This window comes from Carassius gibelio, chromosome B5 (genome assembly GCF_023724105.1).
Source record: "Carassius gibelio isolate Cgi1373 ecotype wild population from Czech Republic chromosome B5, carGib1.2-hapl.c, whole genome shotgun sequence".
In the NCBI taxonomy this organism is placed as follows: domain Eukaryota; kingdom Metazoa; phylum Chordata; class Actinopteri; order Cypriniformes; family Cyprinidae; genus Carassius; species Carassius gibelio.
The window spans coordinates 23,068,595-23,093,762 of NC_068400.1; the positions used below are offsets into that span (position 1 = coordinate 23,068,595).

The 25,168-nt window shown below is 37.5% G+C and overlaps 1 protein-coding gene across 2 annotated transcripts in view; it reads left to right on the plus strand.

Moving 5' to 3' along the window:
* Nucleotides 1-25,168, plus strand: part of LOC127957413 (active breakpoint cluster region-related protein) — a 186,693-nt gene that overhangs the window by 23,894 nt on the left and 137,631 nt on the right. Inside the window, exon 1 of one of the 2 annotated variants that reach the window (XM_052555942.1) lies at nt 8,577-8,879. The exons of the other annotated variant lie outside the window; for it this stretch is intronic. Within the exon in view, the coding sequence (XP_052411902.1) occupies nt 8,819-8,879 (61 nt within the window). The 5' untranslated portion in view covers nt 8,577-8,818. Of the gene's footprint in view, nt 1-8,576; nt 8,880-25,168 lie in introns of those variants that run through there. 2 annotated transcript variants of the gene reach the window in all.

Sequence of the window (25,168 nt, forward strand, 5' to 3'; positions counted from 1 at the left end):
CCAGCCCCGGAACCTCTCGCGGTCCTCCTGCTGGGCCTGCACGATGGCCTGGAACCGTCGCTCCTGATCGGTCCTCAGGTCCAGCAGCGCCTGGTGTTGCTCGCGGTGGAGGACCGCGAGGGAAGAAATTATGTCAGCAAGCGGCGTGGAGGACGGGCTTTGCATATCGGTGGCGTCGGTCCTTCTTCCTCCCGGGTTTCGGCACCAGTGTAGTGAGTTCGTGTGGGCAAGGAAGAGGACAAGGGGTCGGCTGAACTGATGACGAATCTTTATTAAGACATTCAAATTCACACTCTCTCTACCGGCGGTGTCAACTACACCAAACATATACACCATTAACTAAACTACTTTCATATACTGGAGGCTTCTTCTGCAGCGATGCTTCACGTCAGCAGTCGTTCTCTCTCTCCCCTGCTTCCATCTCTCCTGGCGTTTTATACCCTCTCCATGCCAATTACTAGAACAAGAAACAGGTGATAATAATTTCTGCCCAAACCACTCACTTACCGCTCGTCTCCTGATCCTCTCTCCCGCTGCAGACTTTGCTAAACCACGCCCCCCATGCCACACGCACCCAAATACAGTAACAGCAATAATGTGCATACAAGGATTTAAGTCTTAAAGATATAAAGTAAATAAATTAGGTGTCATCAGCGCAGAAACCATGATCCACTTGCTATACATAATCCATTGCGATGTATTTGTTATTAAATTAACTTAAGTTTCACCAGATTGCCCTTCATTCAAGCCCTCAGTTTACCCGCGCTCATAACATTAGCACGGAATCAGTTCAGAATCAATCACCAAAAAAAACAGTTCGGTTCAGACGCGCTATGAGTCAATTGGCTTCAAGCTGAATCACACATGCGCAGTATCATCAGCTCCTCGGTTCTCGAATCGGACGCGTCCGAAAGAAACTGTTTTCGGTTCAGTGTACTGGTGATCCAAAAACCGATGCAACCGGTTCTTGACTCGAGAATGAGAATCAGCTCATCGGTTCTCAGATCGGACACGTCCGACAGAAACGATTCAGCATTGGGCGTGTTCATTCATTATCTGGCTCGGTTCGGTCTTCATCTTCAGTTTGGTCTTCACAGCAGTTCAGTCAGTGTACTGTTTGAGTAAATTAATTACTCTGGGATATTGGTTTATTTTGACTCCGAGGGTGTGTCAGCCACATTAAAAAAGTTGACAGCTTAAGTAATTTGTGGATTAATGCGTATTGGAGACGCAAACCATTTCAAACGATTCAGTTCGATTTGGTGAAATGGATCAACCGGTTCACTAAGAAGAACCGGTTAAATTGAACAAGTTGTTCGTGAATCGGACATCACTAGTATTTTCCTGTCAAAATAACGGCGCTCCTTTGGAATTCTTCAGCTAATGCACAAACGACATCTCACTGGCTGGCACTCCCTATTATCGTCCCTGTATTGATTTCAGCAAATCAGTTTGAGGGAACGCACACAACTGGATTAATATTCATGAATCCAGTAACGTTAGATCATTAATTCTTAGTGCGTTTTATATTGTTCTTATTAGTAGAAATCATATCATTATTATCTTATCAGTATTTTTGTTAGTTTTTCCCCAATTTTCAATTTACTGAAACACTGAATGACCGAAAAAAGCAGCACTACCAATCCAGTTAAAATGGTCAGTTAAAATGACTAATATGCATTCAAACATTGTTATCAAGTTTTAATCGGTCTGGCGCGTAAACCAAAAAATTTACTAACCAATGGCGATGCAATTGCCAAAAATTTTATGATTGAAGTGATTTCATTAAAGCTACAAGGGGTACTTTTCTATTATTTTAAATTTTTATAGTTACCATTGTTTTACTCTTGATAGCTGATTGATCAATACAGTGTTTCAGTTATGATAATAAACAATGTAGTAACAGCTGTGAAACAGATAACAATAAACAATGTTGACATATTAATGTACAGGCCATCTCTTAAGGCAGGGATAGGCAACTCCGGTCCTGGAGGGCGACTATCCTGCAGAGTTTAGCTTCAGCCCTCATAAAAAGTCACCTGCCTGTATCTATCTAGTAATCCGGAAAACACTGATTGCCTTGTTCATGTGTGTTTAATTAGGCTCGGAGCTAAACTCTGCAGGATAGTGGCCCTCCAGGACCGAAGTTGTCTATCCCTGTCTTAAGGGATCGTTCAGCCAAAAATTAAAATTCTATCATTATTTACCCACTTTATTCCAAACCTATCCACCTTATTTTTCAATTTGGAAGTAAGCCATTTTCTGTGAATGTGCGAGACTAATAAAACTGTTTGCACTACAAACCAGTGTGTTCATAATTAGGAGGACAATACAATCAAATAATATGGTGAGACAAGCAGTTTGCAGTATCAAGCAGCAAAATCAGCTGTTTTGTACAGCTAAAAATAGCTGGAAGCAAATGACACCGGAAGCCAAACACATTTACAAATTTACAAATGGCTGCACCCACTATTACGGGAAAAATTAAGTGGATATGACTTGATTTCTTATGTAAAACACAAAAAGAGATATATATTCTTGTTTTATTTTTTATTTGTGTTACACTTAAGGTCATGTTGTTTTTAAATATATTCATGGCTAAAGAAGCTTCTGCTAACAACAGTGTTTAGCTTTGACTATTTTTTTTAACACTGTACATCTTTGAGTGCATTTTTGATATAGAAACAGAGCCACAGTGTTAGGTGATTCAAACTACTATTGGCTTGCTTACAGATGGATAGAGGTAAGTATTTTAACCACAAAAAAAAAACCTAAATATTACTACTGCTATTACTGCTGACGGCATCACTAGATGGCAGCAGAGTGTTTGTGTGGTCAGTGTGCTCAGCAGGCTTTGAGTGCATGTGTATAAATAAATGGATTTTAGTTTCTCAGAGAGCAGTTTTTGCACCAGGCATGATATGATTGTTATTTTGATATGAAGAGCTCTGCTAGCTACCTCGCATTCTCTATTTCTCTTTTAATCAGAGTTAGTTTATTCCTAACTAAAATTTACATTTTGTAGTGTAAATTTCAGACACAGAGTGAGTATGGTCATCTACGCACAGCTCAATAGCCATCTATTGCCCCTAAGTAAACCTCTCACACACTGTAAAAGAATAAAAATAAAAATATCAGGTATATAATTCACACCACTGATATTCATATTTGATCAGTACACTTTCAGATGCTCTGTGCATGAAAACAAAGCATATATCCGACCACCATACCCACCAGCCAATCAGAGAGCAATGCTGTGACCTCAATAGATCAAAGTGATTTTGGTTGGTACAGAATGTGTGGTTGCAGATCCACTCAGAAGGGCGTGAGTCTTTGTCTCATTCTTCTGAATGAAAAGCCCTCCCAGACTGATCGGGGAACAGCTCTCTTGTCCCACCTGCAGACTGAAGCTTGTAAACACAGCAAAATCACTGTTAAATAAATGAAGCCCAGTACTTATTGTCCAAGCATGTCCAGACTCCAGAATGTGTAAAATGATGACAAGGGTATTACAACATTAAACACTTCATGTGTCCCCGTAAAACAAAAGGTGCAAAAAACATACAAAACATAAAAAAAAAAAGTTTAATGAAATTCAAAAAATGCCAGTAATGCCAGTTTTCTGTTAGGGGTAGGTTTAGGTATAGGGTGATAGAAAATACAGTTTGTACAGTATAAAAATGATTACGCCTATGGAGAGTCCCCATAAACTACAAATACAACTATGAATGTGTGTGTATGTGTATGTGTCTTTGTTACGCTTTGAGTTTTTGTGTTGTTTTATGTTGTTTTTATTTTGTATTTTTTTAATCTTTTTGTTTAATTGTATACAATCTTTAGCAGTATAGTCAATTAAACAGGCACATTTGTTTTGTTCTGATTTTTATTGTGTTTATAAGTTGTTGTTTTCTTTAAGTAAATGGTTTATTTGTATAGAAGTTTATTTGTATAGCGTTTGTGCATTGTTTTGTTTTATGTTTTTTTTTTTTTTTTTTCTGGTAATTTATTTATTATTGTGTTATTTGTATAGAATCTTAGCAGGATAGTCCATTTAACACTCATGCTTTGAAATTGCACAGAGAGAGAGGGGTGAGAGGGTTAATTGCTTAACAGGGCTGGTGATTTGAGGAAGATAGCGGTGACGAGAACACACAGAGGGACAGAAGCAGAGTGGATGATGGGATAGAAAAGCTCAACTTGTGTGTGGTTCGGGACTGATTATAGTGTTTGCAAGTGCATTACTTGACCTGTCAGTTTTAATTAATGTGATTGATTCAGTACCCACACTCCCATGATTCAGTAGCCACCCTCTGCCTGCATGCCTTCTCTTGCTTTCTCTCTGTTTTATCTTTCCTCCCAGCAGTCATATGCCCATGCTGCTGCTGCCAGAAAGCAGAGGGTCTATAGCCTCCGCTGTGTGACTTGTCTTCAGCTCAGCTCAGAGAGAAGAGGAGATGAGGTGGGTGAAGGGTGAAGGAATAGATGGAAAACTAAGAGATACAATCAGAATTAGAATCTGAATGAGATTATTTCCAAGTATGTTTAAAAACAAGGAATTTGTCTTGATGACAGAAAAAGCGTTAAGCGCACAAAACAACAACAACTGGATACAAATAGTAAAAAAAATAATTAAATAAAAAATATAGACAACTTTAAAAAGTGCACAACACCATTTTGTTGGAAAAGCTCTATGGGTTTCCCATCAGTCAGTGGGGCAGAGGGCGACACTCTGTATGTTCTTGAGCAATGAGATCCAGCTCCATTTAGTTCTAATGACAGCGGTCTCAGAGCATGTTAATGGCTTTCTGACCGCTCAGCGGGATCAAGCATCAATTTTTTATTGGCCATTTGCGATTCAACAGGAAGAGAACAAATGTGGTGTGTGTGTTTGTGTGTGTGTGTGTCATGTGGTATGTTTGTTTGTTATGGTCTACTGTCTACTATGAAGTGGGTTCTTTTGTTTTGGTTTTCCACAGGACTGTTACCACCACAGTGTGTCCCCCCCTCAGTATTTAGGTCAGTAGGTGATCATTTAGTTAGTTTTCCATTGACTGTTCTGCTACCCCTGATATTGGAACCATATCAGTTATTGGACAGTCTTAGTGAGGTTTTGGTATTGGCCAGTATTGGACATTTATTTTTACGCATGTTCATTTCTGCTATGTTTTACCATTACTGTCATAGTGCTAAATTTAAGTTAATCTTTATGAACATGAATAATTTAATAACACAACAAAACTGTTAATTAATTAATTATCAATTAATTAATCAAATGTATTTAATAATCACAAACATTTAAAGGATTAGTCCACTTCCAGAATAAAAATTCCCTGATAATTTACTCATCCCCATGTCATCAAAGATGTTCATGTCTTTCTTTCTTCAGTTGCAAAGAAATTAAGGCTTTTGTGGAAAAGATTTTTCTCCAATATAATGGACTTCAATATATATATATATATATATATATATATATATATTTTTTTTTTACTGTATACAGATATATAGACTCTATATGCTATATACTTCTATTCTTATGTATATTTGTGTTAAATGTTTATTTAAATGTTTCAGTGCTTTGGAAATGTAAAGATAACTTTTTTTACCATGCCAATAAGGCTACTTGAATCTCTCTCTCTCTCTCTCTCTCTCTCTCTCTCTCTCTCTCTCTATATATATATATATATATATATATATGATTTTTTTTTTGTTATGTTTGCTTGAGTCTGTCTGCGTAATGTAATGTTATTCTTCTTTTGTGCCCAGTTTGTGTAGCACATCACTCACACAAGCCCCCGTTGTGTTGGTGTCCTTTTGGCCTTCATCCAGAAACAAAGGGCTGTATGTATATGTGTGTGTTATGCCAGATCTATATTTGATAAACTACTACTTATCTCTGCCACGAGTAGCGCTACACACACACATATGTAAGAACTTGTTTCTGTGTGTGTGTTTGACCTATATTATTCTGCTCTTTGTTTTAACGTTCTGTCACTTTGAATAGTCTCATGCATAGACACAACTGGATTGTGCAGAGATTGCTTTGTGCTAGCATAGAGTGCGCACGTTTACATGTGCCCACACACACACACACACACACACACACACACACACACACACACTTGGCAAGAGACAGTGCTTTAATTTTGGGTCTTTGGGGGCCTTTCTAACAGTCTGACTTCAGAAGACCTCTGATGAGACATTAGCGTATGTGTTTGTGCACATATATAGATCTTAAGTGTTTAAGTGGATACTCTGAGGTGCCTAGCTTATGTATGAATCTGTAATGAGCAAGTATACTGTACGTGTGTGTGTGTGGATGGTATTCTTTGTGTTGGGTTTAGTGCCGGCAGCTTGCTGTGAGAGGTTGGGGGAATCCTCACAGAGCCTTTGTGTCCTAATTGAAGTTGTTCAGTCTGGCTTATCACAACCCATGCCCTGTGTGGATATGTGGGGGTGGGGTTTGGGGGAAGAGGGCTGTCTATTTAGGGGTTTGTAATGGGGGTTTCTTGTTGCCCAAGGCATGATGCATGAAGTTCATTCGCTCCCTCTCTCTCTCAGTTAATTGGCATCTTTATCAGTGGAATGAAGGGAGAGCTTGTAAACATTGATTTCATTGTTGTAGACATGATCGGGTGAGATGTGGCTTGTAAAGTAAGCGGTCCTTTGTATTTCAGTGAGATTAATTAAGGCATCCTAATGAAAGAGCATGAGACTGTGTATTGAGATGAGCTGTATTTGTTTGGTATATCATTTTAATTAGAGGTACTCAGATAATAGTAGTAGGATTATTATTTTTAAATCTCAAGTTCAAGTTGAGCTTTATTGTCATTCCGCTACATGTGTGGACATACAGTGGAATGAAATGTCGTGTCTCACAGGACCACGGTGCTACATAAATTAATTATTTCTTTCTTTCTTTCTTCCACAATGAAACATATGGTTTTTGATATGGAAAAAAATAACATTTATGTGGATAACTGGAAGTTATATTATGAACTTATTTAAACAACTTAAATCACATCATCATAACTAGTTTCAGTTGAAGTTATTACTAAAGTGCACTAGTGCCTTAATGTCATGATGGATTAATGCTGTGTGACAAGGCAGTAAAACATACATGCCTCACCACATGATTGTCACAACACATTATATTACATGCTGTTGAACTTATTTTGATATGAAGCCTGAAATGTATACAAAGATAGTTAAGTTTTGAAACTGAAATACTTCTATAAATGCATTATTCAACCAATAATAGACCATTTCTCCTTTTGATCCATGTACTGTATGAGACCCTGGACACATGGGAAGCACATTCAAATGGATGTATCTGGTATGTAGAGAGTGCCAGTGTGAGATGGGTGTCCTTGTGCATATCTCACACAGCATGAGCTCAACATGAGCATCATCAGCCTCTCCAGGAGCAGTGTGAATGAGATGATGAGCTGCCACAGGAACCCACAGAGAGAGATTTGACACGGCCCATCTGCTTCAGACCCTACACACTCCTCAGTGGATTCTTCCCTCTCTCCTTCCATCTATTTGCATCGCTCATTCTTTCATGTCTCTGAACCAGCCCCCTGCTGCGTGTGTTTCTACATCCATCCATCTCATCTCCTCCAGTTTAGTGTTTTCGTTCCTCTCCTGAGGTTAGTGGTTCTGGTTTAGCTTTCCTGCTCTCTTCAAAACGTCTAAACACACGCCGAGCAATATATTCAATACTTAGCATATATTTGCAGTGATAAGTAAGCACCGTTATAAATATTTCATTATAAAACAGATAGTTCCGGTCCTTAAATCTGAGTCATAAATTACTAAACAAACATACACCTTTGTTTATTTCTGTGTGTTGCTCGGCAACAACTTTGTTGGAACCTCAACTGTTTCTGAGGAACTTCATTGTTTGGTAGAAGAATACTGTTTTTATTTACATCATCACACTTTATTTATTGTTTTATTCTGTGAAACCTTACTACTTGTGGAATAACCGTGTTATAAAAGCAGTAAGCCCCATGAAGCCGTGGTTTACAGTGAATTTATAACAGCTAAGGGGGTTTTAGGCACTCCACGAGTTATAAATTCACTTTAAACCACGGCTGTTTTGGGGCTTATTACTTTATCTGATCACATTTAAACAGATGTTCATGAATCCCTTTTACTTAACTCTGATGAGAAACGTGTAATGATGTATGAAGCGACATAGAAATGTGACTTTTTTGCCCACAAACTTTCAATGAAAATTTGTCCCACACCTTAAGGAGGGTTTTTCCACAGCTTAAAAAAAAAAAAAAAATTATCATCCACCAAGTGAAAATCGAAATCACCAATAGTCAGGCAATATTATTAAGCATTTGTTCCAATTCCTAATCATAAGCATAAACAATAGTAATGGTGTACTTGCCTTAGCAAGCATCACTAATTAGAGATAAGAGTGAATGATAAAGAAAGAGGATGAAAGATAACAGGAAAGAGGCAGTGGATCAAAATAAAGAGGATTGAGTGAGTGAGTGAGCGAGCGAGAGAGAGAGAGAGAGCAGAGGAGGAGTGCCTCCCTTCCAATAGCAAGCGTTGGCAGCGAGCGGCTCCGGTCTGATGTCTTACATGTGAGGAGCTGTAGTACAAACCATCTCACACACACTGACTCGTGGATCGCTCCTCAGCAATACACAGCAGCTTCATATTTCAAACTCCGATATGTCCAGCTCTCTCCGTAATCACTAAGGAGATCAGGCGAGTGAAGGGGAGCGAGAGAGTGTGTGAAGAGAGTGGGGGAGCATTTGGAGGAGACGCAGCGCTGGAGGAGACGGCAGACGGGGGGATGGAGCACCTGAGCACTCGCGAGCTGCCCAGGCTCTCCTGGATAGACACCCTTTACAGCAGTATGTACTGAAGCCTCTGTCCTCAACGTGTGTGTGTGAGTGAGAGTGAGAGAGTGAAAGAGTGTTTTGCTGAATTTGCTTATGCTCATATTGTTATCTTCAGCTGTTTTTGAATTAGGCATGTCGTGTTTTGTTGTTTAGTAACTGTTTGATCTGTGATGACTATCAGGCCAAATACAATATTGAAGTAAAAGTATTGTTAAAATTATTATATTAAATTAAAAAAATTAATGTAGAAATGTTGCCTTGGTACTGAAAAAATAAGTAAAAATAAAATAAAAATAAAAAACGAAAACTGAAAACAAAAAAATAACAGCAAATTCAGAATAATAATAAATACTAAAATAGTATAAATAATACTGAAATATAACGGTTTCCTTCTCTGGGTTCCTTTCTGTCCATTTCTCATCCTTCTCTCTACTTTCTTTTCTTCTGTTTCCTTTTCCCCTGTATCATTTGTCACTTACTCAGTTCTTTCTTTCTCACTTTTCCTTTCTCCTTTTTTCTTCTCGTCTCGTCTGTCACATAAAATATGCCTCGACTACATTTCCATGGCTGAATGTAATATGCCAAATTTTGTATGAGACCCAAAGTACATGCTGTTCTCATGAATATTCAAATGTTGTGTTGACTGTTTAAAGTCAGATGGGCTCTTTATCTTAGGGTGGAAGTCATGGGCAGAAGCGGTCAGCAGGGGTTTGTGGGTAATGCTGGACTGAGGAGATGCACTTGTTGTGGTTGTTTAGTCTGGCGTTCATTTGCTCCGGCTGTAAGGTTGAGTTACATAAAGGGCTTTCAGAGAACGTTAAATGGAGGAAAGGCTGGCAGAAAGGCACAGATCACGCTGGAAGGGATGGAGGGGTAATGAACGCTGAGAGAGAGCTTATTTCATTCACGACAGAGAATCCATTGAGTTAACAGGAAAGCACTAATCCACTGCAAACACCCCCTCCCCAGCCCATCATTTCACACTGAATTACGTGAGATTTGAGAGTGAGTGACTGTGTGTGTGTCTGTATGATAATGTATATAATTGGTAATTCAGGAAAAGAGGCAATCGCCCCACAAGATGTTATTAGTTTCCCCCTCATCCGCCCCTGTTTATACAATCACATGGTGTGTGTGTGTGTGTGTGTGTGCGCGCTAGTATTACAAAGTCAGTTCTCCTGTGCTTCAGGACTGAGGAAGCAGGAAGCATGATTAGTGTTGTTTTACTAACCATGGTTCATGGTTTTATTTAAAAAAGTATATCAAATTTAGTTTGAACTTAAAATAAAAAATGAAATTTTATATATGTGACCCTGGACCACAGAACCATTCTTAAGTGTATATTTTTCGAAATTGAGATTTATACAACATCTAGAAGCTGGAAAATCTGGAAACTGAGAGTGAAATAAATTTAATACTGAGAAAATCGCCTTTGAAGTTGTCCAAATGAATTCCTAGCAATGCATATTACTAATCAAAAATTATGTTTTTATATATTTACAGTAGGAAATATATAAAATATCTTTATGGAATATGATCTTTACTTAATATTCTAATGATTTTTGGCATAAATAATAATTTGGACCCATACAGTGTATTTTTGGCTATTTCTACAAATATACACCAGCGACTTAAGACCAGGGTCACACACGCACACACACACACACACACACAGTGAAAGGAAGATCTCGAGAGAACAAAAGAGCGAGTGAGAATTCACTAAGAGAATTCAGCCCCTGATATGTAGATATTTTCACAGGGGAAAAAGATCTCTTCAGCAGGACGCATTCAGCTTTTGTCTAGTTTTGATGACCTTACCAGTGAAGAGACCATTAAAAACCCAAAACCAAATCAAAGCCCTCCTCAGTCTCTGCCAGTCATGAGCTCTTTAACAAATGACCCCAGCTCTCATTAACATACACTGACAAGCCTCATTAACTGCTTTGAAACAGTTATAACAGTGTTTTTGGATTGGCTTTGACTGATACTGTTTTTATTGTTTGAACCTTTTTTGTTCAGTGCTGAAGATGCCATTTAATAATTGATGGCTGTTATTAAACATTAAAAGGCTTTCTTGCTCAATAAAGGATGTACATTTCAAATGACACAATGTTTCCATAGAGGATATTAGCAAGAGTATATTAACAGCAGCAAATATAATCGTATTTGTTATTTCCATAACTTGTCAATGGGGAATTCACGTTGCCAGATTATTTTCTCACGAAAGCATAAAAATAAAATACATTAGTCATCAACGTATTTATGTATCTCTTCATCAACTTGTTTATCTGTTAATTTCAGTTGGAAATGGAAATGGATTCTTTCTGGTTATTAAAGCCATATATTCACTTGATCTCTGTGGATCTCTCTTCCACCTCCTCTCAGCATTTTCTCCATTTGCCTCGCTGATATCATCTCCTGCCTCCTCTACACTCTTTCTCTGCTCGGTTGTCATGGTTTCCTCTGTTCAGAGTGGTTGAGAGGCAGTAAACTTAGTCAGACATTGATGTGAAGTGTGTGTGTGTGTGTGTTTTCAAGTCCAGCAGCTGTAGTCAAACTCTTTGTTAGACTGAATCAGGTTGGTAGAACATGTGTCTCTTGGGATTATTCTCTCTCACCGAGATATTCCCTCCTCATGTCACTTCCTGTATATTTGCATCTTTTTTTTTTTTACTCTTGTTGTGTGTCAGATTCACACACACACTCACACTCACACTCCAATCCTCTCCTTTAGAGTCTCCCAGCTATCGTATTGGTTTGATGTATGTTATCTAGAGTGAGTTGAGCACTATGTAGAGCTTTAGTCGTGATGCTGTGAGATACAGTAACTCACTGATACGCTCTTCTACATGTTCCTGCTCTCTGGGAGTGTTTTTCCTTTCTTGTTAGGAAAACAAATCAAGATCATTTGTTGTAAGCAAACCCTTTCATAAAATAAACCCCCCTTTTTGAAAAGCACTTAGTAGGTTTTGAAGAAAATGTGAGACAAAATGCACTGTAAAAGTGTGGCTGGAAACAATTTACCATTTTTGCACACACAATTTCTCTGAAATTTCTCTGTGACGTACCTTAACTGCTCTAAAGTGTTCTCTGTGAAATTGTGAATTTTTTTACTTAGAAAAACACCAGCACACCTCTTATCAAAAAGCCATTTCATTTTGTCATTCAGCCCATATAATAATCTTAGCAAGACTCTCCCATGCCAATTGTTTTATACAACCATCTCTATCCTGTATTCCATAATATTTGTTATATAGGCACACAGAAATATTGAGCACGGTCACTCTCATGTGACTTTACATGAGCATCGGAAGAGCTCTGTTACATAAGAGAGAGAGAGAGAGAGAGAGACATACCTACTACTACAGGAGGGACATTGACATTTACGGACATTTTCTCAGCAAACTAGCTTAGTGGCATTTACCAAAGCAGCTAGACAAGATCACAAGTGCAGTACTAAAGCTGGATGAGCTAGAGTCTGTGGAATCCTGCTGACTGGAGAGGCTCTCAGCAGTGATTTGAGGTGTGCAGGGGTCAGGGGTATAAAAGAAGCTGTATACGAGTTTTTCGGCTTGATATGAAGCAAATTATAAAATGTTAAAAAAATATTTATTTATATTTATTACACTAATACAGTTTTAAAGACAAAGAAAAATCAGTTGATTTGTCTGTTGAAATTAAATTCAGCAGCACATGCTTTCATAGAAGAACATTTGAATAATTCATTATAACCGTTCAGTAAGTGTTTCAATTGTTGATTTGATTTGTTATTTTAGGGGAAATATTTTGGATTAAATATACACAACTGGTCAAAAGTTTGGGGTTGTTATGATTTTCTTAAAAAAAAAAAATTAAAGGAGTTTTTGTAATTTGTGAAATATAACTGTTTTCTAATTTAATATATTGTTAAGTGGAATTTTATTTCTTTTGATGCCAATCTTGATTTTCAGCAGGCATTACTGCAGGCTTCTGTGTTACATCATCCTTCAGAAATCATTCTTATAAAGGTACATCTCAATAAATTAGTGTTGTGGAAAAGTTCATTCATTTCAGTAATTCAACTAAAATTGTTAAACTTATGTATTAAATTCAATGCACACAGACTGAAGTAATTTAAGTCTTTGGTTCTTTTAATTGTGATGATTTTGGCTCACATTTAACAAAAACCCACCAATTCAAAATCTCAACAGATTACAATATGGTGACATGCCAATCAGCTAATCGACTCAAAACACCAGCAAAAGTTTCCTGAGCCTTCAAAATGGTCTCAGACAATCATTGACACCCTTCACAAGGAGGTTAAGTCACAAACATCCATTGCCAAAGAAGCTGGCTGTTCACAGAGTGCTGTATCCAAGCATGTTAATGTTGAGTGGAAGGAAAAAGTGTGGAAGAAAAAGATGCACAACCAACCGAGAGAACCGCAGCCTTACGAGGATTGTCAAGCAAAATCGATTCAAGAATTTGAGTGAACTTCACAAGGAATGGACTGAGGCTGGGGTCAAGGCATACAGATGTGTCAAGGAATTATGCTACAATTGTCGTATTCATCTTGTTAAGTCACTCCTGAACCAGACAACATCTGAGGCGTCTTACCTGAGCTACGGAGAAGGAGAACTGGACTGTTGCCCAGTGGTCCAAAGTCCTCTTATCAGAGGAGAGCAAGTTTTGTGTTTCATTTGGAAACCAAGGTCCTAGAGTCTGGAAGAAGGGTGGAGCAACTTATAGCCCAAGTAGTTTGAAGTCCAATGTTAAGTTTCCACAGTCTGTGATGATTTGGGGTGCAATGTCATCTGCTGGGGTTGGTCCATTGTGTTTTTTTAAATCCAAAGACACTGCACCCATTTACCAAGAAATTTTGGAGCAATTCATGCTTCCTTCTGCTGACCAGCTTTTTGAAGATGCTGATTTCATTTTCCAGCATGAACTGGCATGAGAATCTATGGGCTATTGTCAAGAGGACAATGAGAAACGATACCAAACAATGCAGATGAGCTGAAGCAATAATTAAAGCAAAAGGAGCTCCTACCAAGTATTGAGAATATGTACAGTAAAATAATATACTTTCCAGAAGGCCAACAAAAATTTTTTTTTTGGTCTTACGAAGTTTTCTAATTTGTTGAGATGGTGAATTTGTGGGTTTTTGTTAAATGTGAGCAAAAATCATCACAATTAAAAAAAACACTTAAACTACTTCAGTTTGTGTGCACTGAATTTATTTAATAAATGAGTTTCACAATTTGAGATGAATTACTGAAATAAATGAACTTTTCCACGACATTCAAATTTATTGAAATGCACCTGTATGCTTCTTTGCTGATCAAGTAACGTTTCAAACAATGCAGTGGTGTCTATAGAACTCCATAATTCCTGTATTGGTTTTTAATACAGAATTTTCCTTTGGTTTATTGAGATGTGGTCCCTGTGTTTAGTTTGTGCACTGTGGCCATCTCAGCCTTCGTTTTGTTTGAGCTCTGTTCTCATGGATCAATGTGGGCAGTGAAGTCTTTATGAGAGATGGCTTTCCTGGGTTTTATGTAGAGCTGTAAAGGGGATTGTTGAAGGAAGCGGGGAGTGAGCTGCGGTTTTGGATCTCACTCACACTGCACAAGAACAAGACACACATTTCAAGCCACAAGAACAGTTTTTAAGAGAGAAGCACTTGTGTATGATGTTTGTGCTCAATGTCTCTACTGTGACCCTATTGATGCCCCGATGAGGTCTTCAGATAAGCTTTTCAGTTAAATATATCAGTTTGAAATATAAGCTTGAAATGAGTAAAGGTGCATAATGGTGCAAGTTCTGCTAGTGAGGTTAGGTTAAATTTGTTTCACAAGACTTAGAAGGTAGCACACAAATTCTATGGACCACTTTTATGATACTTTTATGGTGCTCTTTGTCATTTTGGATCCCCATTAACTTTCATTATATGGCTTTTAATTAATTATTCATTAACAATGAATGAAGTAAGTCTAATGAGTTCTAAGGCACAGAGAGAAAAAGAGAGGAAAGAGATCCATTACAGCAATTTAAGAACTGTTCTGAATAGAGACTGTCGCTCTTACTCTTACATAATTCTGCACTGATTTGATGTTGGTGATTCTGTAGTTCCCCCTTAGTTTCATGCTCAAGTCACGTTGTGCTGTAGTGAGTGATACAGCTCCAGGCACCTGTTTGGTTTCTGGAAAACATGAAACTGTAGAAGACTTGAGTGTTTAGCTTGAAGTGTCACTCCAATGAAGAACTTGAAGTCTCTGTAAAGGAAATATTCCTCGCGCCCCCTGCTCTGCACATTTTGTATGTTTCTTTTATGGCTTCAGAAATTTGTTTTATCGAACGTAAGTGTGAAATGGACATCACAGGATATTCCACCATGATTTCAGTTCAATTGGAACATATATATTTGCAATCAAAGTGCACTGAAGTGTGCAAGATGTGAATTTAAATTGTATTTATTTACCGAGGTATATGAAGTAACTCTTATCCATGTAATCCAGGAATTAATGTTCTGAAGTGAGCTAACTTTCAACAGTTTTCACCTGCTCAGGGAGTAGGGAGCAATGAACACTGTGTAGGGACCATGTCAATGGGAACACAGTTCATGCACTGATTTCACTTCTAATGAGCTGATTCTGAATCAGGTGTGTTAACAAAGAGAGACATGCAAAATATGCAGAGCTGGGAGTGCGAGGACTGGAATTGAGAACGGGTGTCCTATTGTGTTAACAGTATGGACAACTTGCAACTGAGCGGGTGAACTGATACGAATGTGCTCTAGTTATAGTGTTAAGGGATGGGCCATGGCTCGGGGGCTCCAGTGTATCATCAAACCCCCATTTTAGCCCCGCCCAATACATTTGTAACATTTATAATGCATTTAGAAACAATTTTTAGAATTGACTTTACAGGGACTTTAAAGAATTAGTTCATTTTCAGAATAAAACTTTCTTGAGAATTTACTCAATGTCAACCTAGATGTTTGGGTCTTTCTTTCTTCATTTGAAAATAAATAAATAAAATTTTTTGAGGAAAACATTCCAGGATTTTTTTCTTTATAGTGGACTTCAGTGGGACCCAGTGGCCTGCAGGTCCAAACTGTAGTTTCAGTGCAGCTTTAAAGGGCCCTACACGATCCCAGCCAAGGAATAAAGGTCTTATCTAGTTAAAAAAAATCATTTTCTAAACAAAATAAACATTTCTATACTTTTTAACCAAAAATGCTCGTCTTGCACTAGCTCGACCTCATGCATTACATAGTCATGTTGGAAAGGACTCATGTGAAGTTGGCAGAAGTATCGACCCAGTGTTTACAAAGAAAACGTGCAAAGAAAATCAAACATCTTTTTTTCAAAAAAAAAAAAAAAAAGACTATTTTAAAGTTGGAGGAGAAAATTTGCCATACCCTGCCTCTTTAAGGCAAAGTACACCGAAAAAGAACTAACCCCGTGTGACACTTCCAGCAGGATTACATAATGTATAAAGTTGCGGACGTGCATCACAGGGCTAGTGAAAGAAGAGCATTTGTGGTTAAAAAGTATGTAAATGTTTGTGTTTGGCCAAATGACCAATCATTTCGCAAGAGAAGACCATTATTCTTTTTCTGGGATCGTGTAGAGCCCTTTGAAGCTGCATTGAAAACTGCATTTTGGACCTTCAACTATAGTAGACCTTGTTGAAGTCTACTATATGGATAAAAATCATGGAATGTTTTCCTCAAATACCTTCATTTCTTTTTGACTGAAGAAAGAAAGACACCAGGGCTTGCATAGACTAGTCAAGTAGTCGAGTAATCAATTACTTCAACCACTAGTCGGTGCTGTCGGAAATAATTGAAATCAATTGTGCAAGGTGTCAATGGTCGTCTTTTGGACAAATGTCAGCCAGTCTTCCCCATGATTCTATAGCCTACAGAACTAGACTGAGAGACCATTTAAAGGCTTTGCAGGTGTTTTGAGTTAATTAGCTGATTAGACTGTGGCACCAGGTGTCTTCAATATTGAACCTTTTCACAATATTCAAATTTTCTGAGATCTTGAATTTGGGATTTCCCTTAGTTGTCAGTAATAATCATCAAAATTAAAAGAAATAAACATTTGAAATATATCAATCAGTCTGTGTGTAATGAATAAATATACAAGTTTCACTTTTTGAATGGAATTAGTGAAATAAATAATCTTTTTGATGATATTCTAATTATATGAACAGCACCTGTATAGTTTATATTAGGGTGAACATATGCACTGTTCATACGGGACACGTCCCAGCCAGGATTTTCATTTTAATGTGTGTTAATGTGTGTGTGTATAATGCGTGTTGTCATGGTTGAAGACATGCCCTATAACACTAATTTCAATATTCATTCTCCCAATCCAGTCTGCTACAAAGCATGCTGGGGAACTACAAATCCCTGCCCAGTTCATGCAATTTTCAGTGCAAACTATTCATGTAGTCTTAATGGAAATGGATTAAGTAAACCTCTGTATTAAAATAGCAAACTGATGAGGTTAAAATAATTGTTGACTGAAGAGACACAAGTGGCAGTGCAGTTCTTAGGTTAAAATGTGAAATATGATATTTTTAAGTATTAAATGTATGTTATATGTATGCATAATTAGATCTCTGAGCCCTGTCTCATAAGCCTTTTGGTTCTTTGTCCACTGAGGAGCGTGTGTGTGTGTGTGTGTGTGTGTGTGTGTGTGTGTGTATAATGTGTGTTGTCATGGCTGATGACATGCCCTGCCCTGCCCTTCTCAGCTGGTAACTGGGGACCTCTTAACTCTGCCCTCAGATTGTTAACCAATCAGAGCACAGCATCACAGACCACACACCAGATGGCTCAGCCAATGGGACCCCTGGCCTCTTTTTACTCCACTGGGGAGACAAGGCGTGATTAAGCGTTTAGGCCAGTCAAGAGGAAGAGAGGAGAAAGGGGTGGTGAGGATTAGGATGAGAGGAGGGATGGCCATGAAGAGCATTCTCCTCTTGAACCGCCAATCATTTTCAACCTTTCATGTGTTTCCAGCCTTACATGTTTTAGTCATTAGTCAGAGGGTGTTCTGGGTAATAACATACCAGAAGGTAAAATGAATACATCTCTTAGTCTCTATGATAGCTTAGGTCCCTCCTTCAGAAAGTATTATTGTCCACCAGGTCAAAAAACTTAATCACATCAAGTAATGGTTATGCTTATCTAATGATCTGTTGCTATGATTTTTTTGCTCAGCTTTGAACTTTGAGGTTCTCTGTAATAGAAGCTTTGATGGGGAGATCACTCTTTGTCTTCACTCTGTTAAGTTAATATCAGAGCCACACGCTCATGTTCTTTAGATGTCATCTTTCCAGACCAGACTAATCTGCTTTGAAGCTACTGATCAATGTCCCGTATGATCCTCTATGGCACGATCACCGTTTACGCCCTTCATGTTTATTCATGCCTTTCTTTGTGTTTCTTTTTATTCTTTTTTATTCTTCATCATTCTGTCTTCTTCGTTGTTGTTCTTCATCTTCTCCTCTTTTTCCTCCTTCTTCTCCTTCTCCTACTTCTTACTATTCTTATTCTTCTTAATCATCTTCTCATTAATGTCATCCACCTTCTCCTCTGTCTTGTTCACCTTCTTCTTTTTCTTCTTCATCAGTGGTAAAGCAGCTCTGGTGTGTTATTTTGTTTATGCTGAAGCCAAGCCTCAAAACAAACTTATAAACATTTATTCTCCTGCCTTGTGAGATCTGGTATTTCCTTCTGGAAATGCAAATCTTGGTATTCTCCCACCTTCCTTTCATATTTTAAGAATATCTTTCTCCTTTTCTCCCTCACACACACACACACACACACAGACATGCATTTGACTATAGTGTGGAACTATGTAGATTCAGGCTTGTGTTCACATATATGTCAACATTTCTTTCATAAGGTTATGCTTTGTTTTTTACGTGGTAGAACGTTAAACATTGTTGGTTACACCGCTTCAGGAAACACAATCAACAGGGAGTTTGACTGACTCTGCTTTAAGGACTTCTGAAGGACTTCTGGTCTCCATCCATCCATCCATTGCTCCCTCATCTCTCATACTGCCAGAGATTGATTGACATGTCTGCGTTTGGTAACAGGCTGATTTGAAATGAGATTTCATGGCTGGGCAAAATTGATTCACGTCCGTAATCTGTGGAGACAGAAATATGTATGGCGCCGTATAGACACTGATTTAATGTGCGTTCTTTGCTGTATACAGCGAACGAGAGACGATACAAACACAATCTCTTTGCCTTCACATGAAAAACACCTCTGCTCCCGATTATTTATGTCATTTAATTCACACAGCCTGCCTGTGTACAGCTGCTGTCAGAAAGACACTCACAATATACTAAAACAACTCTGACTTTCCCCCTGAGAACCGTGTGGAGATGTATTCACTCTATTAGAATTGCAAACTATCCGTTACACGGGGTTCTCTGGATGATGTTCGGAGCTTCTGAATGAAATTCATGACCATATTAAATGTTTCCTGTGGAAGAGCTGTCAGCCAGTGACCCCTTAATCATTACTGCATGTCAAGCCAGCGCTGTTCACTGGCTAAATCAATATGGATACACTTCGCAAATTAAATGGCAGCCAGTATTCTAGGTTTTTGTGTTTTCCTGACCTAACGCTGCTTGAAATGTCAACTTTTGAATCTGGTGGAATTTGAGCATGGTTAAAAAGACATATCTGGGTCGTGAACTGTGTATCTTACATCATCAGAGTTCTCCGAGGTCTGTCTGTAATGACCGATCTGCATTGACAGACGACAGCACTGCATTCTATGAGAGGAACATTGCTGACAAGCCTTTTACGCAGTTGTTATGCAACATGCCCACTTGGTTCATACCCCTCTATTATTTCTTCCCATTTTTTTTAGGAGGTACAAAAGTAAAGTCAAGCACTAAAGTTTCTTCTAGTACTCCCACAAACACTCATTGAGTGTTTACATGCACTGTCTTAATGCGATTATAATGAGATTTTGGCAATATTGCGATTAAACTTTTTCGTTTTTTATCAAAATATACAGGCATGTAAACACCTTAATCCCAGTATTGCTGCTCTGATCAAAGTGCGCATGTGCTTGTGACATACATGAATGACGTGATGCACAACTGTAGTAATATACAGATTAGAACCAATGGCCAATGGCATTTCTGTGAAAAACACAATTCCTTGACCACCGATCTGCTCCTTACCCTCATCCAGAAACGGCGAGTAGAATGCGACGGCAGTGTAGGCAAACGAATTGCCATCACATTTCTATGGCACCGAAAAAGCATGGAATACAACCATACAAATGTGTTTTGCATTAGACGTAAATAAATTAAAACCGCGGCCAGTAACACACCTGCTCTTTCTGAGTCCATCATTTGTGCTGTGCAGTGGGGTGTATGAATCATGGCAGGGAAAAAATAACCATGATCTTAGTAATAACCAACATCATAATGCGGTTGAGTCCTTGCTCTGATTATAATCGCATTGTTCGTGCGCATGTAAACATAGTCATTGAGCCTACCCAGTGGGTGTTAAGATTTAGCCTGTGTTGAAACTAGTCAAACAAACAATGTTCAGATACTGTTTACGAATAAATGAATGTTCAACTTTTATTTGTATTCATACAAAGAAGAAACGGGAAATTCCAGTCAAATAAACATAAGACTGTCAGACTCATCATATTAATATTAATATCAACATCTTTAAACTCAAACTATAACATAGGCTGATTATTCTTATAGATTGAAACAAAAGTGCTTCAGCCAGGATAAAGAATATGACAAGTGCTCAGAGTTGTTGTAGAAAACAACAAAACAAAAACACATGTTGATGGAGATGGGTTTATTGAAAATGCTAATTCATTCTCTGCCAGCAGGAGGCGCTTTTGGAGCGTCAAAAACGGCAGGTTCCCGCAGTAACGGCTGTATACAAAGCAGCGCATAAACAAGCTCATAAATGCTGCTTTATCAAATAAAATTAAAATGCCAGCGAACTTTTATGAAGACAATCAGTCCCCTTCAAAGATACATTCATATAAAACACTCATCTGATGTTTTGATTTTGAAATGTGCAGTGATTGATGTTTATTTATTGAGGTTAATATCAGTAAAATATCAGTATTTACATTTACATACGCTTTTATCCAAAGTGATTTACATTTGGGGGATACATATCACAAGTGATTCTTGTGATACTGGAAGTGCTTGTAATACTTTTAATAACAGTAAGTTTTAGGCATTTCAAATAAGTAAGTTAGAATGAGAAGGAATAAATAAAGAGAAAGACCTTTTTTTTTATGAAGTCAAGTAGCTTTGAAAGAGATGAGTTTTCAGCTGTCGCTTGATGATAAAGTTAAAGTAGTGTTGATGTTTTTGGTGGGCTGCCACAAATAAATCAATGAATGGGAAACACTTAATGTATACTGAAATATTGTAAATGTGTTTAAAAATCATATCACCATTATTGAAAATTAAATAAATAAATAATACATGATGAGATAAGTAAGAGATAAATAAGGCACTGCATTTTCTGAGCTTTACATTTTATTGTTAGTTCTGTTAGGTTTTGTTTTTTGCTTTGAAGTAGCTCAAGTTTGCAGAATTCTTTAAGTTTTTCACCTCAGGCTGATGTCAAACATTAATATGTTAATTGACATTTTCCCCTTTATTGCCTGGCATGTTTTGTCCTCCTGTAATCAGGATAATTAAATCCTTCTAATTAAAAGCCCTTCAGACTTCTAGTTCCTCATGACATTGCATCACTCAGTGTAATTATGATGCTCGGAGCGCTGCCGGTGCTGCAATAATGTTAACGTGAAGGTCTTATCATAAATTTATGACTTTGCGACTATGACTTTTTGTCTCTGGTCTATTTAAAACAGCTTTGTGGGGATGCCTGTATGTGACCTGGTCAGGTCCTATGGATAGTTTGACTTGGATAGTGGATACATAAACGCATTGCTTTGTTTAAGAAGACCTATATTTTAACGGAGCCATGTGAAGCTCTTTTCATGATGGATGGATGCACTTTTTTGGGAGTCAAAATCTCAATCCCCATTCACTGCCATCATAAAGCTTGGAAGAGCCAGGACATTTTTATTTATATAACGATTGTATTCATCTGTATTCTAATAATTGTATTCATCTGAAAGAAGAAAGCCATATACACCTAGGTCTTGAGGGTTAGTAGATCATGGGGTAATTTTGGGGTGAACTATCCCTTTAAAGGTACACATTCACAACGTTTTAGTACTTGGCATGCTGTTGTTACGCACATATATTCACAGTATGTGTGTGGTGTGATTTGGGAGCATGGTGACCTAAAAAGGGAAGCCTTCAGACTGAATATGAGCAGATGAAGGATGTGTTCATATTGTGATTTAAACAGATATCTCTCTCTGTCTCTCTCTCTCTCTCTCTCTCTCTTCCTCACTTCGCTGTGTCGTCCAGCTCATACCAAGTGGTAGATTCTCTGGGAAACTCGTTCGAGTAATTACTGAAGAGTCATGTCATCTCCATCTGGGAGAATCTGAATAATTAGGACATATGGGGGATGCTCATGACTGTTGCCGTGGCGACAGCGTGAGGTGCTTGCATATTGTATTTTCAACACATCACTTATCTTCTCGGGTGCAGGTCGGCTTCACATAATCTCAGGAGCATCCCTGTCATTTTATATGTCTCTTTTTCTGTCCCTCTTTTTCTGCTTCAATCCAATCAGAGTGTTCTTATTTTTAGAAGAAGTCTTCTATAGGCCATTATTGAGTTGTCAGGACACTTGAAAGGTTAGGCCATCTCCAGCATGCTGTTTTTTGTGAATATTACTATTTAGTTCTTATTGCTGAATATGGATTTGTTGAATAAATAGCAGAGAATTGTAAATGTCAGAGTTCTTCTGTCAAGTTGGCAAAGACCCGTTTTCCAGAAAAACTTAGTGGACTGTAGTAGTACTTAAGTTCTACCTAATCTTTGTAACCTTTCAAAGGAGTCACACATGAACAGAACTTGCATAAAAGGCTATTTTAATATATATATATATACACACACAGTGGGGCTCGAAAGTTTGGGCACCCCTTGCAGAATCTGTGAAAATATGAGTAATTTTCAAAAAATAAGAGAGATCATACTAAATGCATGTTATATTTTATTTAGTACTGTCCTGAGTAAGATATTGTACATAAAAGATATTAACATTTAGTCCACAAGACAAAAATAATGCTGAAATTATTAAAATAACCCCACTCAAAAGTTTGGGAACCCTTGGTTCTTATTATTGTGTTCTGTTACCTGATGATCCTTGACTGTCTTTCTGTTTTGTGATGGTTGTGCATGAGTCCCTTGTCTGTTCTGAACAGTTAAACTGAGCAGCGTTCTTCAGAAAAATCTTTAAGGTCCTCCAGATTCTTCAGTTTTCCAGCATCTTTGCATATTTGAACCCTTCCGCTCTTAATGCATCTTGTTTCATTCTGGAGCATCAGTGAATGTTTGAATCTTTTTTAATAGTTGTGTTTGAGTCCCTCAAATGTCCTCAGTCTGAAAAGATGCATCTCAAAATCATAAAGTCACTGCTGGAAAGGGTTCAAACATGCAAAGATGCTGGAAAACTGAAGAATCTGCAGGACCTTAAAGATTTTTCTGAAGAACTCTGCTCAGTTTAACTGTTCAGAACAAACAAGGGACTCATGCACAACCATCACAAAACAGAAAGACAGTCGAGGATCATCAGGTAACAGAACACAGTACTAAGAACCAAGAGTTCCCAAACTTTTGAGTAGGGTTATTTTAATAATTTCTGCATTTTTTTTTCTTGTGGACTAAATGTTAATATCTTTTATGTACAATATCTTACTCAGGACAGTACTAAATAAAAAATAACATGCATTTAGTATGATCTCTCTTATTTTTTGAAAATCACTCATATTTTCACAGATTCTGCAAGGGGTGCCCAAACTTTCGAGCCCCACTGTATGTATGTATATATATATATATATATATATATATATATATATATATATATATATATATATATATATATATATATATATATATATATTTATTTATTTATTTATTTTTTTTTTTTTTATGATATAATTGTTTCTACTTCAGTTTGTTTTTGAAATATAGACATTTAAATGGTGGCTTGTTTTTATGACAGATTTATTCAAAGATACATTAAATAATGAAGACAAAAGGATATGGAAGAATATAATATATTTGTAATATGATTACATTAAACATTATATATTGCTCTAAATTGTACTATTTCTTTCAACATATTTATTCATGTTCATTTTGTGCAAGAAACTCGTAGTAAAAATTAAGAGATGATGTTGCTTGAAATGAGAAGGCTACAGTGATCTGTCATATACTAAAATGCATCAAAACAACATGGTTTGAATTATAAAATTATGATAACGTTTTTGGAAAGTTAAGGCTTTTGTTTTGTTTTAAAATTTACAAAGCGTATTATGATTATTGTATAGAAGGTTTTTAGAAGTTTTGTTCACGCTAATAAATAACAGTCTAGTCTAACATTATTTTATTGTTAAATAACTTATCAAAGGAATGTTACAATAGTTTTGATTTGTGTGAATTGTAAATTCTGTACAACAACCCTGCATTTAAATACAAAAGCAAAAAGAATGCAGACATAGAATTGAGGTAAACGTTAGTTTTCTCCTCCAGTGTATTTGAAAAACACTGAATGAGCGACGCTCTATTCACCATCGTTCTCTCTCTCTCTCTCTCTCTCTCTCTCTCTCTCTCTCTTCTCATGGGTTCAGGTGTTGTTTACCGATGCAGTCTGGAGTGCATTAGAGACTCAAGAAGCCTGTTGACCTTTTAGATCTTCTCAAATCTCTCTGCATGAGCTTCAGCCTCCTCTGCTTGTTATGTTCAAGCTTGCAGGTCCCAGCCAAGTTCAATAATATTACTAAAACAGCCCTTTTGTTGTATAAAGTGCATTATTATTGTGGTATTACAGGTGAACACAGATCACTTGCACTGCCTCTTCAGTCTAGCCCAACATTGTGGAAATTTACTAAAATGGTGGTTGCTAAAGAGCAGTGATTATCTTAGAGGTGTATTAGAGCAATGAATTGAAGGAATAAACAAAACAACTAGATACATTTTCTGGAAATAATGTGAGTGGTGCTTGCCATTAATGTGTTCTGGGTAGGGCTGGGCGATATATCTAACGATATGATCATGCACATCTAGTCAGTAAATCTAGTTCCGTGATTACGGCTTAAACCCCATCACCTTTTTTCAAATGGAGCAACACTTAATAG